We start from the raw sequence: 24,250 nt of genomic DNA, 5'->3' as shown, positions 1-24,250 counted from the left end.
GGGGACCCCAAGCTGTGCAGCCCACCATACTCCCAGTGATCCCCTGCTCCTGGGTTTTGTTCTATATTAACCCTTGCAGTGCCGCTGTAATACTCCACGTGGGATTAGACTGTATCTCTGCTAATTACTGGACGCTAGGCTCCTCGATTGTTTATCACTGGCCCCCCTGTCCAGACGCCATGGGTAACCGGAGGAGGACGGCTAAATTGCAAAAAGCAGCGTCCGGGGTGTCTGCGCCTCCATCGGATGATGAATCCATCCATGACGATCCTCCATTCCAGTCCCTGGAACCCCTGGATGCGCAGGAATGCTCCACATCACAAGCTGTCCTTGCACAGATTCAGTCAAACGCTGCCAAAAAGTTGGGGAGATTCTCCCGCACACAGCCCTGCTCTCCTCAGGGGTCCCCAAACTCCTCTCCCTCCCTCTTTGAAGGCTCCCAGAGCCCGCCGCAGCTTGTAAGTTATGAAGAGGGCGCTGATCCGCCTGACGTGGCCACTGAACTGGACCGCAAATTTGCAGAGGTGCTGGCGGCCATTAATGGGTGCCAATCCAAACTGGTTACCAAGGTGGATGAGCTGCGACAGGACTTTGTTCTTTTAAGACACGATGTTCACAAAGCCAAAGAGCGAATAACAGAAACTGAACGCAGAATATCTGAAGTGGAGGATGTCCAGAGGCCTATGCCGACACAGATAAGAGAGCTTCAGCGCCAAATGTCTGCATCCATCGACAGAGCTGACGACTTCGAAAACCGCCTGCGACGGAACAACGTCAGAGTGGTTGGTCTCCCCGAAAAAGTGGAGGGGACTGATCCGGTATCCTTTTTTGAAAATTGGCTCAAAAATATGCTTCCTGCAGATACCTTTTCCCCGTTCTTCACAGTAGAAAGGGCCCATCGTGTGCCATTCCGCCCTGGCCCCCCAGGGGGCAATCCAAGACCCTTCCTGGCCCGGCTGCTGCACTTTAGGGACAGGGACTCTATCCTCAGGGCTGTCCGTACCAAGGGAGAAATTCTTTATGCCAACAGCAGAGTGTCCTTCTACCCTGATTTCTCTGCATCCGTCAGGAAACAACGAGCACAATTCACCGAGGTCCGTGCCCGTCTCCGTGACAAGGGGTATAAATACTCCATGATGTACCCTGCCAAGCTCCGAATAGTGGATGGTCAGAAGACTCGATTCTTCACTTGCCCAACCGAAGCACTTCACTGGGCCGATGCAGCTCCACGGGCTCCAGCTGCAAGGCCCGCACCTCCTGAGTGACTGGACTCACATATCCTTTTGTCTGATGTGCAGTGACTGTGCTGGACTTGGTCCTGAGTGGTTATCCAGGGGTCCCAAATCACTATTACAGTATTCTAATATTTGCTTATACTTTACGTGCCTCACAAATGTACCCTGTGATTGATTTGTGATTTCTTCTTGGTCATCTTGACCGTGCGCCATTTATGGCACTCCATTCTCTCCCTCCCACCTCCCCCCCCTTCCCACCTCCCCCCCCTTCCCACCTCCCCCCCCTTCCCACCTCCCCCCCCTTCCCACCTCCCCCTACCATTACCTCCCCCTACCATTACCTCCTTGCGTCTTCCTCCTTCCCCCCCCCCCCTCCCCTATTTCCTCTTGGTTCTCTCTAAATATGGCTGCCTAATAACCTCCTGATCATCTATTCATTAAGGGTTGAAGGTCCCGGGACAAATGGTGTAGGTTTGTCTTGAGTTAGGGACCACTGTTCTACTACTTGACTGTTAGTGGGTATAGGTCTACACTACTGCTGTTAGGGTGTTAGACAGGGGGTTTGTATTCTTGGGATTGTTAGTTCAGTTCTGTTATATTTGTTATGCTCACTGTTGTCTGTCTGTCTATGTCTTTGTGGTATGAAAGGATGAATGCTTGGTTGCTCACGTCTCCTTCCCCACACCCCTTTCCCTTCCGCTAATATGTCTTCACTTAAGGTAATGAGCTGGAACGTGAGGGGACTTAACTCCAAATTCAAGAGGGCTCTGATGTTAGATGTCATTAAGCGTCAGGCCCCCCATATTGTATGTATCCAAGAGACTCACCTTACGGGTCAGAAGGTCCTCTCCCTGAAACGGGCCTGGGTGGCTAGAGGTTACCATTCCTCCTACTCTGTCTACGCCAGGGGAGTATCCATACTCATATCCAAAGCGCTTCCCATAGAGGTCATACAGGTAGCACCAGATCACTTTGGCCGTTATGTAGTCATACATTGTGCCTTGTGGGGCTTTACCTTTACTATTGCGTCTATTTATGTCCCACCTCCCTTTGATCCAGCAGTATTGCATCTAATATCCAGTAAGCTGGCTGCTATGCCTCCAAGCCCGTTACTCTGTATTGGTGACTTCAATGCAGTCCCTAACCCCTCCTTGGATCGTACAAGTGGTCTTGACACAGGCTCGGTCCGTCTGAACGAGTGGCTCACCTCTCTAGACCTCGCCGATGTTTGGCGTAGTAAACACCCTCAAGAGAGAGAATATTCATTTTATTCCTCTGTTCATAAGAGCTTCTCTCGGATTGATCTGGCCTTTGTCTCCCCTGATATGATGCAGCACGTTGACCAGATATCCTATTGCCCGCGCAGTGCGTCAGACCACTCCGCCTTGTTCATTAGTCTCCTTATAGGCCCCCCCAGCGACTCCCGCTTATGGCGCCTGCACCCGGCTTGGCTCCTGTCCCCAGCGGTCCAGAGTACTGTTAGGGCTGCGCACAGCGAGTTCTGGGAAGTACACTCAACCCATCCTGATCCTCTTCTAGTCTGGGACTCGTACAAGTCCTCGGTGCGGGGGGCATTCATGTCGGGGGTAGCTGGCCATAGGAAGTCCTTAAATGCCCAAGAGGAAAGGCTGACGGCTGTACTGGTGACTGCAGAAAAGGATTATCTAGAGAAACCTACTCCGGGGAATAAAAAGACTTGGGCTCAGGCGCAGAGGAACCATCTAGCTGTTGTGAAGGAGCGCACCAGCAAACGCCTGCTAGCCAGGGAAGCGTCCATCTTTGAATTTGGAGATAAAAACGGGAAGCTGCTTGCGTATTTATCGCGGGCTGAACGCCCCTGTGCTTCCGTCCCCTCTATTATTGATGGTAACGGAGCATTGATCACAGAACCCCGGGCCATTAACATGGTATTTCATGAATACTATTCTTCTCTTTACAGCTCCAGATTGTCCGCCTCTTCCGTCGAGATCTCCGGATTCCTTGACAGTCTTCCACTTTGGAGGCTCACACAGGCACAGTCATCGGAGCTTGATGCTCCGCTCTCGGCAGAGGAGGTGGAACTGGCCATCCAATCGTTGCCCCCCGGTAAGACACCTGGACTTGATGGGCTGGGAGGTGAGTGGTATAGGGATAACTGTGAGACTCTGGTCCCCCTTCTCCTCAGCCTGTACTCCGATGCGCTTGATAGTGGTTCCCTCCCCGACTCCATGCGAGAGGCCCTTATTGTAGTTCTTCCTAAGCCTGGCAAGGATCCCCTGCTTCCTGACTCATACCGCCCAATTTCCCTCCTAAACTCAGATGTTAAAATACTAGCAAAAATTCTGGCAACAAGGCTTAATAAAGTAATACTATCATTGGTTCACCCAGACCAGACAGGCTTTATGCCTGGGAGGGGAACTGACATAAATATACAAAGACTACACCTGAACATAGCAGAGGCAGAGCGGTCTCCAGACCCAGGGTTTATATTATCCTTAGACAATTGTAAGGCGTTTGATTCTGTGGAGTGGCCCTATTTGTGGACCCTTTTGCCTAGAATGGGTTTTGGCCCTCGATTTACAGCATTGGTTAAGCTACTGTATAACGATCCCAAGGCTAGGGTGCGGACTAATCTTAACATCTCACCTACTCTCCCTATGGCTAGGGGCACTAGACAGGGTTGCCCACTATCTCCCCTCCTCTTTGCACTCGCCATTGAGCCCCTTGCTGTGGCGATCCGCCACTCTGAGGGCATTAAGGGCATAACTAGAGGTACTATTATTGAGAAGGTATCTCTCTATGCTGATGATACACTTGTATATCTTGGGGATGTGGGCCCCTCTCTGGAATCCCTTCTGTCCCTGATAGAACGTTATGGGGGGTTCTCAGGCCTTCGGGTTAACTGGGACAAATCGGCCCTCTTTCCCTTATCTGATGTAGGGGTACACTCCCTCCCCGTCCCAGTTCGGGTGGTGTCCACCTTTAAATATCTGGGAGTCCAGGTGTCACGCAAGGTCCAGGCATTTACGGAGTTAAACATTACACCCCTGATAGCTGCAACGGAATCGCGCCTAAAAGCCTGGTCTACTCTCCCCTTGTCTTTGTACGGGCGTATTAATATATTCAAAATGATTTTTCTCCCTAAGTTTCTGTACCTTTTCCATGCCTGCCCTATACTACTTCCTAAGAGCCTGTTTAAACGCTTAGACGGCATTCTCAGGTCCTTCTACTGGCAGAGTAGCGCCCCGCGATTCAGTCTGGCGCTGCTTCAGGCTCCCAAGTCTAGGGGTGGACTGGCGGCCCCGGATCTGTATCTTTATTACCTGGCTTCCCAGCTAGTATATGCCCAGTGGTGGATAGATATAGACATGGGTAATGCAGCTACTGCACTGGCTGGTGCCCTGGTAGGTTCCTACGAGGCCCTTACAAACCTGCTGTACAGATATAAGTCCCCATCTGATACCCCACTTCCCCTACGTACGGTAGCGGTGTGCTGGCGTAGGGCACAATCCCTGGTAGAACCGAGCAGCTCTCCCCCTCTCTCGCCTAGGACTCCTTTGTGGCTCAATCCATGGCTCTCTCACTTCCTCTCCCTCCCGGGCTGGACAATGTGGGGGGCAGCGGGGGTGAAATTTGTAGGCCAGCTCTTATCCCCGGAAACAGAATTACTCAGCTTTAACGAGATAAGGGAGAGACATGCTGTACCCAATACGGCTAGCTTCCATTACACGCAACTGCGACACGCATTCAAAGCCCAATTCGGCTCCTTCAGCCTGACAGTGAAATTCTCCAAACTAGAGACTCTGATGAGTACCCCGGACCTCCCTAAGCCACTCACTCAGTGCTATGCTCTTCTACAAGAGCAAAAGTCCAGACCGTTTGATAGAGCCTGTGAACGCTGGAGACAGGATATCCCTGACCTGTCAGATGATGACTGGAGGGAGGTCGAACTGTCCTACTTCACATCTGTAGTGAGTGCGAGGGACTTCCTGATCCAATCTAAATTCCTCCATCGAGTTTACTTCACCCCTGCTAGACTATTCCGCATGGGAGCAATGCCTAATGATCTTTGCTTTCGCTGTCAGGCTGAAGTCGGATCCTTCCTGCATTGTGTCTGGTCCTGCCCTAGGGTCCATGTCTTCTGGTCCGAAGTGCTGGAGTTCCTAAATGTACACTTTGATTTCCCACGCTTACTGTCTCCCTCTGTGTGTCTCCTCGGCATCATAAACGAAGTTGTCAATGGCCACTATGACAAAATTTTCTTTAGGTTTGTCCTATACTACGCCCGAAAAGTGGTGGTGATGACCTGGAAGGACCAGGAGCCCCCTCCATTAAAAAGATGGATACTACTCATTAATAGTGTCATTCCCCACTACCGGTCCCTGTATACCAATAGGAAGTGTCCCCAGAAGTTTGACCGCATCTGGTCCAGATGGTGCGCGACTCCCCATACTGCCCTATAATCACATGTGATATATACTCCTCTCCATGATGAAGGAGACTGAGCGTGCTGGTGTGTGTGTGTGTGTGTGTGACTGATTGTCCCTGTGTCAATAGTTGTTTGTGTTGTAACAAGATGTCTGGCTGCAGTATCCTGCTGTTATCTACTATGTAATATCCCTCAGGTAGTTTTGAAACGCAGTAAGAACCTGACTGTTACCATGGCTGTTATATAATAATCCTGTATTGGGGGGAAGGAAATATGTGACAGACAATCTTGATTTTTGGTTTTGTTTATTATGTTTGTATAAAAATTCAAAAACTGCAAAAATAAATACTTTTAAAAAAAAAAAGAGGTGTTCCTATGAAGACAAGGTTCTTTATATACTCATGATAACAAAATAACATTCTCCAATTCATTGTTGTTAATAAAAATACAGCATTTCACAGATATAATACCATCCGGTCTCTATCAGTCTTCTGATTTTGTTGGTCGGACAGGACAGATTCTTCTCATGAATTGATTCTCCCGTCTGCTCGATGCAGTATGATCTCTGCCCCTCCCCCTTCATTACAATATGAACTCACAGACTTGCTCTATAAGTTACAGATGAGATCTTTATAGCAGGAGGAGGCATGTTGCAAACTTCACTATGTGAGTTAACAGAGTGTCATTGTGTGTTATATCCATCTCATGGATCTTCTCTCTAATCTCTGATCTGTCTCATCTCTCTTTTTTCTATGTGTCAGATACTAGTAAATGTTCAGAAGCTAAATGAAAATGTAGATAAACCTCTACCCTGATAATCTAAACACATTGTTAGCACACGTCATCCCACATTATGATCCCACTAGTGCTGTATCTGCTTAGAGTCGCCTCCCACACTCGGGAATTTGACACTGACCACCACTGAGTGATAGGAGCTAAATCATCAAAAAAAAACGGAGTAAAATTGTTAACTAAATACAAAAATACTCTTTATTGTGTAAGTAAACATCACTAGAGGGTTATAATTTGAGAGCTTTCTTTCATGGGCAAACCCCTTTGAGCCTTTTTCAGGTGTTTCAGTATATTACATAAATGTGTTAGAAATAAGAAATCTGTTTAAAACTAGGGCCTTCAAGGTGTGGGAGATGTGGGCCACATCTATCCGACACTTATGCAATATCTTGTGAATATGCCATAAATGTTTAAGATGGGATTACCCATTTAACAAAATTTTATTGTAGAGAGAAATATGCTTTGGAACAAGACATCAGAGAGAAGGAAGAGGCCATTAGGCAGAAAAGCACCGAAGTACAGGTATGTCTCCATTTCCAGTCATTAACCTTTCCATATGTTGCATAAACTGTTCAACAAACAACTCTACACATCTGCCAAAAGCTGGATCCTGCCCTTAGTTTTTAGGACCATTCCTGTTAAACAAGTCAAGGCAGGATTTTTATTAAATAGAAATGGCTACATAACTCATAAATGTATGACTTCAACATACACTTCTGATGGCACTTGTAAGGAAAGAATCTCCCCTTTAATATCATATCAGGATTGTGTGTCTAGGTGCCCCCGAACCAGATATTTACTGTTACAACAAAGGTAATTTTTCATTGATGGTCATTACAAAGCTGCCTTTGCCATATTTTGGAATCATTTTTTTCCTAATAATCTTTTATTTAAGCCTATCTGGCTCCCTGCCAGGATTGTGTGCTGAGCTCCGGGTGGAGGGGGAGGGCTTTGCAAAAGTAAAAGTTAGTCTGCGTAAAGGGTCTTTTGGCAGCAAGTGCAATAACAAAGACCATGTTAACAATTAAGTTAACCCCTTATCTACACACCTGTTTTCCAAGTTAATGCCAAGACTATTTTTCATGTTTTTTTCTTCCTTGCCTTCTACAAAATGTAACTTTTTAATTTTCCAGTCCTCATAGCTGTATGGGGTCTTGTTTTTTTTCAGGACAAAATGTTTTCAATTGCACAGTTTTCGGTTTCATATGTGGCTTATTTTTTGCGTAAAGACCTGTAGTTTTTATTTGCATTTTGAGTTCATAAAGCTTTTTGTTGGTGTTTTATGTGTGATTGAAAAATGTTAATTAGGGCATAATTTTTTCATATTTATATATTATAAGTGTGATAATACTAAGTATGTGTGATTTCATTTATTTTTAAAAGGATGGGCAATTTGGTGCTATTTATCTCTTTTTACTTACATAAACTTTTCCCCACAAGGGGGCATTGACAGTATTCTATTACAATGCATTGCACTAGCTATCTAGTGCAGTGAATTACACTGTCAGCTACTAACAGACTTTCATTAGGCTATATCTCTGGCATGGTCTAATAGTAAGCTACTACATGCATCCCAGGAGGTCCTTCAGAGGACCCCAGGCTGCCTGTGACATCATTGAAACGATGTGATTGCTGCGACTGCATTTCCCGTCGAGGGTTTCTGTGCTGCGGCTGAGCTGTAGTAACATATCCTTGCCACGGCAGCAGCAGGACGCAATGTCCTGTAAGCTGCTTTTGATGCAGCACAGTAGAAAGGGATTGCATCAAAAGAAGTACCTTAAAGGGCTGTTGTGAAAACACAATGGGGCTCATTTACTAGGGGCCCCATGGACCGCACTTTCGTCGAACAACCTGACGATTTCCGTTTTGTGCCGCTGGGACAGGGATTTAAAAGGGGTTTTTGGCGCACAAGATTGGATTTTGGCGGTCGCGTCGGCTTTCATGCAACACAAATCGGGGGGCAGGCCGTCTGGCGATCTGACGGATTCGGGCAAACCTCGGGATTTAACTTAAAAATTGTATTGGAAGCCATGCACTTACATACACCAGGAAGAAGAAGGTGAACTCGGTGGACCCGATCGGGGAAGTGACACATGTAGGATATCGGGCACACAATCTACATGAATCGCGACAGAGTTAATCCTCGTCAGACAGTCCGGATCGGGGATCGCGCAGGGACTGGGAAAGTAAATGTGCCCCAATATGCTAGTTGTTAAAGAGGTTTTCCCAGGAACCACGGGATAGGGCCTAAGTTGCTGATTAGTGGGGGTCTCATTGCTGAGACTCCCACAGATTGCATAAACGAGGGATCCACCGGACCCCACTAATCAGCAAGTTAGGCCCTATCCGCTGGATAGGGCCTACCTTTAGTTTGTGGAAATACCCCTTTAAGATGTTACAGTCTTACAGGTCATGAACATGTGAATATGTAATATGTGACATGAATATGTAAAGCAGCTCCAAAGATATCACCATTTAAAAAAAAAAAGCATAACAGCACTGCAAATATTGAACTGGACAATAGGACACCCATGCCTAAATTTCATTATCTGCACTATTGTATCATGTAACTTTGTAATTTATTTGAATATATGCACTAGGAAATATAATGTATCCCACAGATGATAAACCCTCATTTAGCTTGTGAAATGGGGGAAAGATTTTTTTTCTTTTTCAGTGAACCTTTAAACAATTTTTTAAAGTAGTACTGGCTATCTTTTCTCTGTAATGTGTGGTTGTCTGAAGTATAGACCGGGATGCCCTATATAAAAGGGTTTTTCCGGTACCAAATTGGGGGAGATTTAGAAGTGGTGTCTGAGAGGAAAACTGTTTTACTTGCTCATGGCAACCATTCAGAGCTCAGTTTTTATTTTATAAACTGCTGTGGGAAAATTAAAGTTGAGCTCTGACTTCCACTAGGAACTAGAACAGTTTTTCTTATGCCCTTTAAAAAAAAAAAAATCTGCTCCAATGTGTTTTGTGAATCCTTCACAGTTGACTACAACACACAAGGCTTTCCCTACTCTGGCTCTCAGGGGGGTTGCCAAGATACCAACATAACTCCCTTGAAGTGCTGCAGGACACCCAAGGGTGGGAGTATTCATTTGTTGATTGGAGGTTGGCTGAAAACCAGGCCCATGCACAGATTAGCTTTAAGCTGTCTGCCCACATAATATAAGAGTTGTGGAAGTTACCCGGCAGTAAATCCGTGGGCAAATTGGTGGGTGGCTGGTCGGCACTCGGTGACTCTTCCCTCGTACCCGTGGATAAATGAATTAGTATCAATAGAAAAGAATGATCCCGGGACTTTTAGGTAGGTCCAGTCACCTGCAAAAATGTTGGCATGATTTTGCCACAGAAGCCCCAATGCTCAACTTTTGGTTGATTTCTGCACCATGATCTGCAGCGATTAAATGACATACCGCGGATTATGAATCCTCAATGGAAAGGGCTAGTTTATTTCTGCCTAACACAACTTTTATATTGATGTGCATGGTGCAGCACAGATTGAATATCAATATTTACTCAATCTCTATCTCTTAGGAACTACAAAATGATTTAGATCGTGAAACTTCAACACTACAGGAACTAGAAGCACAAAAGCAAGATGCACAGGACCGTCTGGATGAAATGGACCAACAAAAAGCTAAATTAAAAGACATGCTGAATGATGTCAGGCAAAAGTGCCAAGAGGAAGGACAAATGGTGAGCTGTAGCACACACTGGTTAGCTGTATCCAGGATTCATATTACAGGAAATGCAAATGCAGTGCCAAAAAATTTTATGGAAAAATATATACATTTATTAATATTCATAGCCTTATACTTTTAACCCCTTAACATCCTGGCGTACATGTACGTCTTGGCAACAGCACAGGCTCAGAAGCAGAGCCAGTGTGACACCCAGGCTCCTGCAATCCTTGTGATCCCAGCTGTTTCACCCTTTAGGTTGCCATGACCAAGGCGTCTATAGGACAATTCTGGAGCCATGGGGTCCTATGAATAACCCCAGGGCTGCCTTCAGACGATGGCTGTTAGATCGTGCTTTCAGCACGATCAAACAAGGTGCCTGTCAGCATATGCAAAATTCTAAGGTAATATGCTGAAATACATTCGTATTGCAGTATATTACACATGATCACTTCTACAGGTCTGACACTGGAACAAAAATAAGAATACTCTAATTCACTATATGTATATATGTATATGTATATATATGTATTTATATGTATATAATATATATATATGTGTGAAAATCGCCTCAAAATACCACACCACAACATATTGGGTATCATCACATCCGTAACAACTCGTATAATAAAATAAAATTGTTACTGAACCCGTATGGTGAACGCTGTAAAAAATGTAAAAAAAAATGTGCACACACAAAAATTACAATATTTTCATCAGACCTCAAAAAAAAGGATAAAAAGGGATCAAAAAGTAACATCTACCCCCAACGTGATACCAATAAAAAGTAAAGCTTGTCCCTCAAAAAACAATCCCTTAAACTGCTCCGTAACCATAAAATTGTTATCCCTCTTAGAACATGGCGATGGAAAAACAAGCAAATTTTTCACCAGATGAGTTCTATATTCTGCAAAAGTCAACCATAAAAACACTATATAAATGGATTATTGCGGTAATTGTGGTGACCCATACAATAAAGATTACAAATTATTTTTATGGTATGGTGAACAGCCAGCAAAAAAAAAAAAAAATCTAAAAACCCTAAACCAGAATTAATGATTTTCTTATCCTCCCACCATGAAAAAGTTAATAAAATCTCATCAATTAGCTATTGAATGATGTACCTGAAAAGTGGATCTCATCTCTAAGCCCTCATATGTCCATTACAAAAAAAATAAAATATAAAAATATGTAGCCTGTAAAATGTTACAATGCAACTCTGCTCTGAATGGCGCTCTTTCCATTCTATGCCTGGCTGTGTGCTCATACAGCAGTTTACCAACACACATGGGATATCGGCATACTCGGGAGAAACTGGGTATTTTGTGGAACTTGTTATTTAATGTTTAATTTTTGGGCCATAATTTAATGTATTGTCCAAAACAATAACAAATTGTAAACTCCTCCTACATTTTGTGAACCCCTGTGAAACACCTAAAGGGTTAACAAACTTCTTTAAAGTTGGTTTTTCGTACATTGTCGAGTGTAGTTTCTATAATGGGGTAATTTACAGAGTTTTACCGTATTTTCCGGGCCATTAGGCGCACCGGAATACAAGGCGCAACAGTCCGATGCGCCTTATATATGTAATAATTCCATATATAAGGCGCATCGGACTATAAGGGGCAGGGTCGGGGGCGTGGCGGAGGTCCGGGGGCGGAGCGGAGACCCGACGCGACGCCGAGAAGAGACGCGGAACGCGGGGAAGGTGAGCAGGGAAGGTGAGGGGGAGGTGGAGAATGGAATACTTACATAGGTCCCCGCTACCGGAGACAGCAGATCTCCAGCGGGAACTGCAGACCACGCGGCAGAAGTTGTTCGTGCCGCGTGGTCTGCAGTTCCCGCTGGAGATCTGCTGTCTCCGGTAGCGGGGACCTATGTAAGTAGGGTGCGCTGCCCTCATATAGGGCGCACCGGACTATAAGGCGCACTTTGGATTTCCAAGGAAATCCAAGGCTTTTAAGTGCGACTTATAATCCGGAAAATACGGTACTATTATTTAGGCTTCTAAAGCTGAGCAGGTCCCTGTAAATATAGGTTTTGCCGATTTCCATAAAAATGTGCCCCCCTAACATCCTAGGAAAAAATTAGAGGATGCTTTAAAAAAAAAAAACGTGCCAAAAAAGCACATATTCAGTAAGTGTTAGTTATGCAGTTTTTAGTGGTATGGGTGATATCTGCCTGAAAAGTAGAGAATTTAGAACTTTGAAAATGGAGAATTTCGCAAATTCTTTCCTAAACTTCCATTTTTTCATAATTAAATGCAAAATATATCATCAAAATTTTTTAACTAAAACGTAGTTCAATTGTATATAACCCTATATGTACGACCGGCTTGTCTTTACTATTTATGACATGTATGTATATGTAAATTTTATTCTTTAATAAAACGAGTTTAAAAAAAAACGTAGTTCAATGTGTCACGAGAAAAAATACCTCTTGGTTATAACCACTTGTATATCCTGTGGGAAAAAAAACCCTTTCAAAGGGTTAAAGTGCTTTTACATATTTTGATTTTTTTTTTTTGTTTAAGGAAAGATAGAAATGTCTTAATTCTATAGTACTTTTCTTTTTTTGGTTCAGTTTGTTATCTGATAAAGCTAAACATATTGTAGTGGTTCTAATGTTCCTGTGCTATTTCTTTTTTTGAAAGATCTCGTCACTAAAGGTACAGATTCAGTCCCAAGAATCAGATGTGCAGGCACAGGAGGAGGAACTGAATAGGGCCAAATCAGAGCTTAACAGGTTGCAGCAGGAAGAGACACAGCTGGAGCAAAGTATCCAAGCAGGCAAGATACAACTGGAGACCATTATAAAGTCACTAAAATCAACACAGGAAGAAATAAACCAGGTATAGTTCACATTACAAAACCGTTGTAATAGGAAAGCATGATTGGTATTCACCTCATCTCTATTCCATCACAAGTACCTTGGTGATTAATTTCAGCAGTAGCATGAACCGGCGCCATATTTAGACCTGTATTTTCGACCTTTCATGCCTCCACACTGTGATCGGCAATACAGTAGTCTTGTTTTTTTTTTGGTATGAGCAAGCAATCACACTATTGGTTGTTCAAGTATAATAGTGTAACTTAAAAAAAAAAGTAATTTATATTACCTCTAAAATGACAAAAAGGAATGAAAACAAAATAGAAGATCGCAGCACTCACCAATGTAATCTGATGCTTTCTCAAAAGGATGATGACGTGTGTGGGACAAGCCCGGTATAAGCCCACTTAATGAAAGGTGTAGCTTGGCAACAATGGCCCGTTATAGCGGTACAGACCGACGCAGGGACTTTGTTACAGGCGGTCTGGCCACTCTTGACCCAATCCCGCTCCTCAAATTACTGCAAGCTAAAAGCCAAATGGGAAGCCCTAAGGAACAGCCAATCCCTGCTGAAACAGTAGCACATAAGTCTTCTCAGACAACATCACGGCAGTATCATATGGGAACATAGTCCCAAGATCTCCTAGCTTTCTCCCACAAAGTTTTCTCCTGGGCAGAAAACAGTGCCCTTACAGTGATCCATCTGAAGGGATTGGAAAATACAGTAGCATGTAAGATGAGTCAAAATGAGTGGTGCCAGAAACAACTAAATATTCTTGCAGTTAGTAGAAACCTGGGGGCGATTTCTATAAATCTATTTGCAACTCCAAAAAATACCAATGTAGAAGCTTTCTTCTTGCTGGCAAAAGTAACTCCAGCTTCACATCTGGATGCCTTCAGCCACCCTTGGACTCATCCTCTAGTGTGTGCCCTTCCTCCAATACCAGTGATACCTAGAGTCATAAACCGACACCCCAATCCAGGTCTTCTCCATCTATCAGCTTGGATCCTGAAAGGGAATTGTTTAAAACTAAAGGTCTATGTGACAAACTAATCTCCAAACTAAAGGCAAGTCGGAAACGAGTAACATTTTTTTGCATAGTCCATCCACCTAATCAGTCTTCTCCAAACATTCTTCTGGTTCTAAGACCAACACCCCAAAACACCCAGATATCTGCAGTCTGTTTCAATGTTTCTCAGGCAGACCAAAAGTGGATAGAAAGGTTTGTAAAGGCCCAAATCCAAAACAGCCCATGATGCCATGATTAAATTTCCTTACCAACAGTTCCTTTGGGCCCCTAAGAATCTAGTACCATTAAGGATCTAACTCAATAGACAGCTTTCTTAATTGCTACAACAAAATCTAGAAGGCTGGGAGAAATACGGTTCATTAATGGATAATGCCTGTATTTAAGAATCTTGGAAGATAGGAATGTGTTAACAGTAGATCGAAATTTTGTTCCTAAGTTCGCCTCTGAATTCCAGTGGAACCAAGAAATCATACTCCCCTCTTTTTGCCAGGACCCAAGATCCGCAAAAGAGACCACCAGGCATTCCTTGAATATTTGGACCAAACAAAGAGTTGAAGAAAGGACACTAATTTATTATTACAATTTCAGGGTCCAAACAAAGGGTGAAAAGCATAAAAAACAACCGTTGCCAGTGGGCTTAAAACCATAATATCAAGTGCCTATAAGCGACAGAACTTGAAGTTGGCAGAATCCTTTAAAGCCCACTCCACCTCTGTAGTGTATAGCCTGCCAGCCCCCTGTAGTGTATAGCCTGCCAGCCCCCTGTAGTGTATAGCCTGCCAGCCCCCTGTAGTGTATAGCCTGCCAGCCCCCTGTAGTGTATAGCCTGCCAGCCCCCTGTAGTGTATAGCCTGCCAGCCCCCTGTAGTGTATAGCCTGCCAGCCCCCTGTAGTGTATAGCCTGTCCATAAAAAAATAAACTGAGTATTCACCATTACGCATCCCGGGCAGCTCCTCTTCTTTCTTCATGTGCACCGGTGCCGGCCGTGCACACATTGCTGTCACGGACCTGGAGCCGGAGCACAGAGGATATCCCTAGTGCGTCGGAATGGGGAGTAGTAAATCTATTTTTTTATATGCATATCCGAATACAAGACGAGTGGGAATTTTCAGCACAAAAATCATAGTGGTATAACATTAATTGTGGTGGCAAAATTATCTTTCTAAAAAGCTTAATTTTTTTTCACATTTGTCACTATATGTTTGCAACTAGCAACCCATAATTTGTAAAAGAGCTACTGCTATTTTTTTTTTCTTAAATTGTATAACGTATAGAAAGACTGACATTTTTAGAGGACAAACACTCATGCGTGTGATGGTGATTTTGCATTAAAAATTGTCAAAACTTCAGATATGTGATTAATATTGCATTGCCCTACATAGTACAGCGGCGGGTCGTAATATTGCAAAATGGCCCAATCCATTGATCTGCAACTAATAGATGTAACTGGGAGGTAAAAAGGCAGGTAAAAAGGTAAAGGTGCTCGATGTCAGGTCCTCCCTGATCAATACTTAGAAATGTAAACTTGGTACATATATACATTATAAAAATGTCAGTTTAATGCATATGTTGACCATAAGTTTTTTGATCATTTTAAGACTTCCAAATCATCACACTCTGAACAGACTGCCATAACAGCTGTTCATGTTTTATGTCTTGGTCCATGCACAAAGAGTGGCTGCTGTCTATAACCTTTCTAACGCTGCTTCTTTAAGGATGTGGTTTGTCTGGTTTTCATCCTCCTCAGCCTATTTTTGAAACTTTAGAACACATTTTTAGCACTATTCCTTTTACTTTTGGTAAGTAAACCCCTGTTGTTTTGTATCAAGATAACACATTTACAAAGAACGATTAAATAATAGCTATGTTCATATTTCTGTTGTGACCTTTGTGCTTTTTACTATCATGTTTAAGGATTTTTCATTTTAGAAGTCAACTATAAATATGCAGTAGTACAACATTTGCTGGGTAATCTGCTATATAGTACCGGTATATAAAAAATAGTGCATCTTTAATAAACTTCAGAATTGTCTCTAATAGATGGCAAACAATGTACATTTTATCATAACTCTGCTGTAAGTCTTTTGGTTTAACTGCACATTGATAGCCTTTATCACGAGTATGTCAAAATAATTGTGGCTGAAAAAAGTTGTGATTTTTAACAGAGCAAAGGTGGTGGTATTACTGGATTTTAAAGTGTTCATTTTTAACGACTTCCATATGACTATATCCATACTTATTACACATACCCTGTACAGATAGCACACATATAAACCTCATAATGGTGGCCCGTTTCACAACTACTGTATTTTCTGAACTTTGGCACCTAGAAACACAGAAATCCCCTCTTTAACCCTTTAAGGACCTCGGCCTTTTTTGATTTTTATTTTTCACTCCCCACAATCAAAAATCTATAACTTTTTTTTTTTTTTAACACATAAAGGTCTCTGTGACTGCTTGTTTTTTGCACTTCATAGTGATGGTATTTATTCTTCCATGCCATGTACTGGGAAGCGGGAAAAAAATTCAAAATGCAGTGAAATTGGTTAGAAAACGCATTTGCAGCATTTTCTTGTAGGCTTGGAATTTACGGCTTTCACTTTGCGTCATAATTGACATGTCTACTTTATTCTTTGGGTCGGTGCGATCATGGGGATACCAAATTTGTATAGGTGTTATAATGTTTTCATAGATTTACAAAAATTAAAAGCTTGTGTAGAATTTTTTTTTTTAAATGTTTTAATGTTCTGGCGCTAATAACTTTTTTATACTTTGGTGTACGGAGCTGTGGGTGGTATCTTTTTTGTGACTTTTGATGAAGTTTTCAATGCTAGCATTTTTAGGGCTGTTCGCCCTTCTGACCATTTTTTAATGAATATCTTATATTTTTCAAAATGGCAAAAAAGTGCAATTTTTTAATTCGGGTGCTATTTTTTGTTACAGGTATATTTTGATAGATCTGGCATTTTCGAACGTGGCGATACCTTATGTGTGTTTGATAGTTACTGTTTTTATTTATATTTATATCAGTTCTAGGGAAAGGGGGGGTGATTTGAATTTTTAGGATTTTTCAGACTCCCTAGAGTACTTTAACCCTAGTTTGTCTGATTTATGCTACTATATACTGCCATACTACTGTATGGCAATTTATGGGGATTTTCCTCCTCATTCATTACAATGTGCTGATAGCACATTGTAATGAAAGGGGTAAAACGAGGCAGTCTTGGCTCTTGGAAGACCCGGCTGTCATGCGCCGCCATCGACGATGTGCGGGTTAACACCCGCGATCGGTGCTAGCAGTAAGTCTTTGCTGCGATATGCGACGTGGTATTACGTCACAGGTTGTGAAAGCGTTAATATCTCAGCAGGTGGTAATAGTCTTCCTTTTGAAAAATCCTCAGGTTCTGTCAATTGCTGTGCAGAAAAATGCTGCACCTTTTTTGATGAGATATCAGTAATCTCCACATTTCCTCTGTCTTTATGTATGGTTTGGTATCAGTCCCATAAAGCCTTAGCACAGCATTACCTGACCAGCCACAACCATAACTATGTCTAGTAGCTGCTGGTGTACTGTGATTATTCTCTGCATCTATATTATTCCACATAAGTTCCATCAAGAGGAATATAGTATACAGCTGGGTGGAGAAGGGGAGTTGGGAGCAATCCTAACCCCTCTCCTCTCAATAGGCAGCTGTGCTGCCAGGTTGCATATATACAGCAGTAAAACAGAGCATTCTCTTGGGAGAGCACATTGCTGTGACACACGGTTGTGCTCACTATACCATACCATGCCTTGCACAATGCACTTCTATAGCGGGCATATTCTAGCTGCCAATCATACAGCTAGCATACTGCTGCCATATACGTTTGTGTGCATAGGACCTAAGCTGACATTTCAGAAGCATACAGCTGACAATTCAGAAGGCTGAATTGTGATGTTCTTATTTATAAATTGTGTCAGGTATCTGTAATTAGTAACTAGTTTTATCTCAATATTCGGGGGGCCTTATTATCAAATTGTCTTTTCTTTTTTGTTGTCCATGGGAACAGTTCAAAGAGGTATTCTCATTTGGGATATTGGTGCTCAATTATGAAATATAAAAGCGGATGAAGTACCAGGGCATTTGGAAACTTGCCATTGCTGTTTCAGTGTGAAAACTGATGCATTGCATTATACCTAGTGCATGACACCAAAAGAACCGCTCAACACCCCATTCCCGGTGTTAAAATAAAAATAGTTTTATCAGTATTTGTCAGACCCTTTATACAAGCTGCAGCTGCTGTTCCTTATACCATGCATAAGGCAATAGCTGCCAGTCAGCTACAGGGGAGCCCACAGTTCATGAAAACATTGGAATTCTTGCTAGCAGCCTGCTGCCAGGATTAAAGGGGTTTTCTCTTGAAAGAAAATTCTCAAATTTCAATCCTCTAGTGATTTTAACACAATAAAGATAATTTTTAACACTTTATTTCACAATTATACTGCTCTTTTAGCTCCTGTCACTCCCTAGGCTGGTCAGTGCAAAATTCCAGGGTGGGGACACCTCATGATCCATCTACTTCTGTGGGCTTCTGAACATTCTAATATACTCTATTAGTATCTGACACATAGAGAGATGAGACAGATCAGAGATGATGAGATCCATGTGATACATATTGCACACAATGACAGTCAGCTCTGCTACATCTTCTATTCCACAACACACTAGATCTGATGTGCCTTCATGCTGTGCCTCCCCAGATAAAACTTAACTGTCTGTAACTTGTAGTTCTCCTCATGCTGCTGCTTCTGGCAGTAGCACAGATTCGGTGTATAAGTGAGTGCGCTCCGTCCTGGACTGCAATGAGAGGAAAAGTTTGCTGCACACAGAATTATTAGCAGCAGCCCAGTGCCTGTTTTTAGTCTATGATTGGTGGATATCTACTCGGTGCAGAATGGAATTGAGGGCCACAGGTTGTGTGTGTCAGACGTTTTGAATGGCTACATATATTTCTGAATTCCATTTTCTAGGCTCGAAGTAAATTGTCACAGCTTCAAGAGAGTCAGCAGGAAATGAACAAATCTATTGAACAATATAACAATGCACTCAACGGAGACCATGGAGGAAGTCTGAATAACTTATCTGATGTTGAGGCCTTTTCCTCAAGAGAGCGGCTGGAGCTTTCCACATCAGCGGTGAGAAACAGCTCTGTTTCAGGCGCTAAAGAAGCGGTTCCTGGTAACCAACATTTCCTAATGATTTGCCCGTACAGTAATGGCTCCGTTTTTACACTCTCTTGGTTTGTTTCATTCCCATTAGTGGTCTATTTTTTCTTATCAAAACCCTTTGTGATACATTATGCACACTTTACTTTTTCTCCAAGCTCTGTTGCAAAATACTTAACATATATTTTAAAAATGAGGTCCACTTGCATCTTTTAGTTTGTGTTGGGTTAATTCTCATTTATATTTTGTGCAAGTTGCTTAATCCATTTCACAGTACATATATTTTTACTATATTCGCCAAGGCCTGTGAAATGTTTATGTAAATATATGTCCTCTACTTTAAAGGCAAATCAAATTGACAGCATGTTGCATCTCCTTTCTTAACACAGTGTTTACGGTCATTGATGGTGTGTGTACTTGGGTGTCATCTTTTTGCTGCATTTTTCAATGCCCTTGAGGACGGAGAGATGATACACTTGTGATTTTTTTAGTGATACATAAATTTATGTAATTAAGATTTCCCCCTGCATTAAAAAAAGGTACATCTATTTAGTATATACATCTCTTCCACAGAATAGATGTGTTGCAGGATGGATTTCCTCCTAACCATTACTTGTGTGTCTGTCTGTTAGGAGGATCCATTCAAGAACAAAGCTATTTTGTTCAATAGCAACAACAATCAGGACATTTATTCTGACCCATTCCAAACTGAGGATCCCTTCACTTCTGATCCATTTAAAGGAGCTGATCCATTTAAGAGCAGTAAGTGCCCTCTTTTCCGCTCTTTTGAGGAGTTGAATGAAGTAAAAAATTAAATTTAAGCACTCACCAAATGCTTACATAGATTATATATATATTTTTAGATCCTTTTGGTGATGATCCATTCAAGGAAACCGATCCATTTCATGCTCCTCCTTCTGATGATCCTTTCCAGAAGCCCAGTAAAGGTGACCCTTTTTCTACTGACCCCTTCACCAAGAATAATGTCCATTCAATGACATTACCCTTAAAGGTGAGTTATGTCAGTCATTAAGTGGATACTGCACCTATTATTACATCTGATTTTTGCCTTTTGTCTTTTTTTTTGTATTATGTGAGGCCACCAGAGGTGGGCCGCAGATAAGCATAAATTATGGTATATATGAAGTTAACCTTTTATGCCTCAGGTCCTTACATTATTGCTCAATGATTTCCTTGCTGGTTGATTCTTCTATTTGAATATTTTTATAAATGTTTGAGAGAATTGACACGAGAATTGAGGGAGCTCTCTGTCTAAATCCAACTACAATTTTGCTGTAATGCGCTCTCCACTTTGTGTATCACCTGCTAATTACTTTTTTAATTCTCTCTCCTTTGTTTGCACTTTACACCTATTTTTTTTAATTAAAGCTACAAGTTATAGTTAAGGCATCTCCTAAGTCCTCTATTAGCATTAGCAAAGTAGATTGGTATGGCAGAGATACAAGTGTTGAACAGAAACAGTCAAGCATCCCAACTTATGAGACACTTTCTATCTTTTCAATTCCCCTGAATGTTTTTTGTCAGTAGAAAGAAGTGAATTCGCTTACTGAAAATAATGTTATAATACACATTACCTGTTCTGTTTTTTAGTGGCATAGGGGGAGGCACAACTCTCTACTCTGTTATCTAGATAGGTGATGTTGCTGTGCAAGGCGAGATTTCGTCTTGTGATTTGTTTTGGAGACTAGAATTTATACATCATTGGTCAGCCTTTGCACCTAATGTTTGGTTTATCTTCATACTACAGCAGTCTGATCCTTTTGAGAGCAGAGATCCATTTTCATCTTCAACGCTGCCAAAGAAAGAACCAGGTAAGCAGATTGTGAAAACCAATTATTTATGCAACCAATGTCACCATCAATGTTTTAAGGTTTTTTTTTCCACAGGATTGATGTAGTACCTTACACACAGTCCTCATAATAGCACAAAAGTGATACTGTAGCTTAGCTCCATGTATATAGGTGGGACCCAACCCTTGGAAACATTATGGAAGATGTTAATCATGTTTTTTCCCGTTTACAAATGTTACAAATTCACAAATCCCAGATATCTGGCTACACCTGCCTCACAACCACATATAGGGGGAATAGAACACAGATAGTAGCTTATCATGAAGCAACTGTAGATGATAAATAATAGCATGCAATTCCACTCAGCTGCCTCTAAATCTAGCAGGATCTTGTCAGGTATTAAAAGAGGTATGGGCTCTTGGGCTAGTGACGCTACATTGGCACTTTGCAAAGCATTTGTTTGGCCACACCTGGAATATGCTTTTCATTTCTGGGCATCAATTCATACATCTGTTTGGTGGGTTTAGTTTTGCACCAAGATTTGTATTAAAGGGGTTTTCCGGGAATATGAACATCTGACACAAAAACCCATGATGCTATAAGTAAATGAATACAACAAAACTCAATGTCATTAGTCACAAAACGGGGCTTAAATAGTTTGATTTTATGATTTACAAAATTTAAGGCCTCTCCTAAAGTAGGTGGAGTTATCACCAAGATGGTTGCCACTGGAAACTACAAGTCCCATGATTTTTTAGTTCTCAGTAACTCTTCCTACCTCTTATGCTCTGCTCCCAGTGACGATGTAACAGACTGTCCTGCTCTGTTACCATAGTTATGATGTGTAACTGCCATCCCCAAAACACTGGCCATACTGGATGCACTGCAACCAACCGACTACAGCCAAACCTAGTGGTGATCACATGACCTGCCCAGGCAGGGGGAGGACATGTGATGTGGACATGTGACCAGCAGCCATCTTCTGTCCTGTGTCTGCTCCACAAAGGACCGCATGGAGGAAATTAACGGACTGATTAAAGAGCCAGTAGCATTTTTATTTTCCATTAAAGTGTATGTCACCAGCATTTTCTGCTATGGGGAGCAAAATTTTAAATAACAGCTAATTACACATTAGCTTATATTTTGAGTACCCATTTGTATATAAATTATGCTGATTCCTGGAATACCCCTGTAATTCTTTCACTTTGTTCCTTTATCAATGGGGTAGCAAGTTGAAGCCTCATCAGGTGGGGCAAAGAGTGCTCCTGTTCTGGAGACAGATTTTGGTGACCAGCACTTTGATATCTATTGTAAATATATTCAGGACTGTGTCGGGATCACAATAGTCATGCTAGGATATCCTGGCTTGCTGTAGGGCAGACAAGGCAGTAGTTGGCAGGCTAGTGTGTTTCTTTTTCTATGTACTGTTGAATCCCGAGAATATTCTTGAGATCCTTTCATTGTCATTCATAGCAAATTGGTGCCAGTTTGTGAGCTTAAATCCCCTTCAGATGGGATTTATACTTAAAGTGTAATTCGGAAGTTACTTGGCTGAAAATGGTTTTCACACAGCTGGAGAGAGCCTTTGGCAATGATTCCAATGAAACCTTTATCATGCTGCTGGCTTCTTCCTAGCCCAAGAGCCATCCTGGTATATTTTTTAGCCTTATAAAATTACTTAGAAAATTATCTTCAGGCACTTCCTGGTGTGACATCAGCTAATAGAACTGAGGATAGAACAGCTTTTCCTCACTTCCCATAAACCTGAGCTCTTCTCTCTACCACCAGCAACCCAGCCAACCAGGACACCGAATCTATGGATGAATCATCTCCTTAGTGTTACTGCTGTACAGCACATATGTAACCCATACCTGATAAATTCAATGGGGGATATTTATTATTGGTTTTGCTGGGCTTTCGCATATAGGTTTTTGCATTATTTTTCATTGCTAAAAAGTCACACGGCTATTTCCGCCACTTCACTCGGCAATCACCATCGGCTCCATAGAGATGACTGGAGCAGAACAGATGTCTGCACTGCCGTCCTGCTGCTCCATTCATCCAACGATGTTCCCCCTTTTGGATTGGGCCAGACCCACATCTTATACTCATTGTAATCCTATGGTATGTATTATTGATGAACAACGTAAAGGGCTGAACACAAATGCACCATAAATTGCTAAAACAAAGCTTCTATATTCTTTACTTGTCCTATATTTTTTGAAAATATACAGATTGATTGACCCTCCGCCTCTACGTTCACCCACTCTAAGGTTTAAAAAGAGGGGAAAAAAACACAGTTCCTTTCTGAAAAAAACTGTTCCTTTCCAATCAAATGGTTTAGTACTCACGGGGACAGTCCTCAGTCCATACCCATTGTCCTCAGCATTTTTGCATAGGGTATATAGATCCTCTTATGGGGTGCGATGTCTCAGCACGGCGTCCCTCTTGGAGATTCCCAAAGCAACTCGCAGCCTCGCTGCTGCTAATTCCTCCCACCTGGGAACTTGTTCCTCCACTTTCCGTTCCACTTTCTTCCCTTGCTTGCTAATCCAATTAGGAAGAGAAAGAACAAGAGCGATGGTGCAGTACTTTTTGATTCCTTAAAAATAATTCATTAGTAATACTCACAAGAGTAGAGAATAAAATAGGCCTTATAATAAAAAGAACACGCTCGGTTTCACTGCCCGACTCCGAGTTTCGCCTAGTATGGCTTCTTCCGCGAAACTCTGAGTCGGGCAGTGAAACCGAGCGTGTTCTTTTTATTATAAGGCCTATTTTATTCTCTACTCTTGTGAGTATTACTAATAAATTATTTTTAAGGAATTGAAAAGTACTGCACCATCGTTCTTGTTCTTTCTCTTCCTAATTGGATTAGCAAGCAAGGGAAGAAAGGAAGAAAGTGGAACAGAAAGTGGAGGAACAAGTTCCCAGGTGGGAGGAATTAGCAGCAGCACAGAGGCAGCGAGTTGCTTTGGGAATCTCCAAGAGGGACGCCGTGCTGAGACATCGCACCCCATAAGAGGATCTATATGCCCTATGCAAAAATGCTGAGGACATTCGGTATGGACTGAGGACTGTCCCGGTGAGTACTAAACCATTTGATTGGAAAGGAACAGTTTTTTTCAGAAAGGAACTGTGTTTTTTTTGCCCCTTTTTAAACCTTAGAGTGGGTGAACGTAGAGGCGGAGGGTCAATCAATCTGTATTTCTAAACATAGGTTTTTTTGGATCTTTTAACCTGTATCC

The 24,250-nt window shown here is 42.3% G+C and overlaps 1 protein-coding gene across 11 annotated transcripts in view; it reads left to right on the top strand.

Moving 5' to 3' along the window:
- EPS15L1 (epidermal growth factor receptor pathway substrate 15 like 1) overlaps positions 1-24,250 on the top strand; it is a 142,702-nt gene that overhangs the window by 60,744 nt on the left and 57,708 nt on the right. For all 11 annotated transcript variants that reach the window (XM_072156354.1, XM_072156363.1, XM_072156345.1 and 8 more), the window contains 7 exons: positions 6,885-6,957; positions 9,979-10,140; positions 12,778-12,975; positions 18,997-19,161; positions 19,824-19,953; positions 20,055-20,203; positions 20,960-21,023. In XM_072156354.1, the coding sequence (XP_072012455.1) occupies positions 6,885-6,957; positions 9,979-10,140; positions 12,778-12,975; positions 18,997-19,161; positions 19,824-19,953; positions 20,055-20,203; positions 20,960-21,023 (941 nt within the window). The remainder of the gene's footprint in view (positions 1-6,884; positions 6,958-9,978; positions 10,141-12,777; positions 12,976-18,996; positions 19,162-19,823; positions 19,954-20,054; positions 20,204-20,959; positions 21,024-24,250) is intronic.

This window comes from Engystomops pustulosus, chromosome 1 (assembly GCF_040894005.1).
Source record: "Engystomops pustulosus chromosome 1, aEngPut4.maternal, whole genome shotgun sequence".
Taxonomy (NCBI): domain Eukaryota; kingdom Metazoa; phylum Chordata; class Amphibia; order Anura; family Leptodactylidae; genus Engystomops; species Engystomops pustulosus.
The sequence above is the reverse complement of the archived record's forward strand: the minus strand, read 5'-3'. Positions and strand labels throughout refer to the sequence as shown.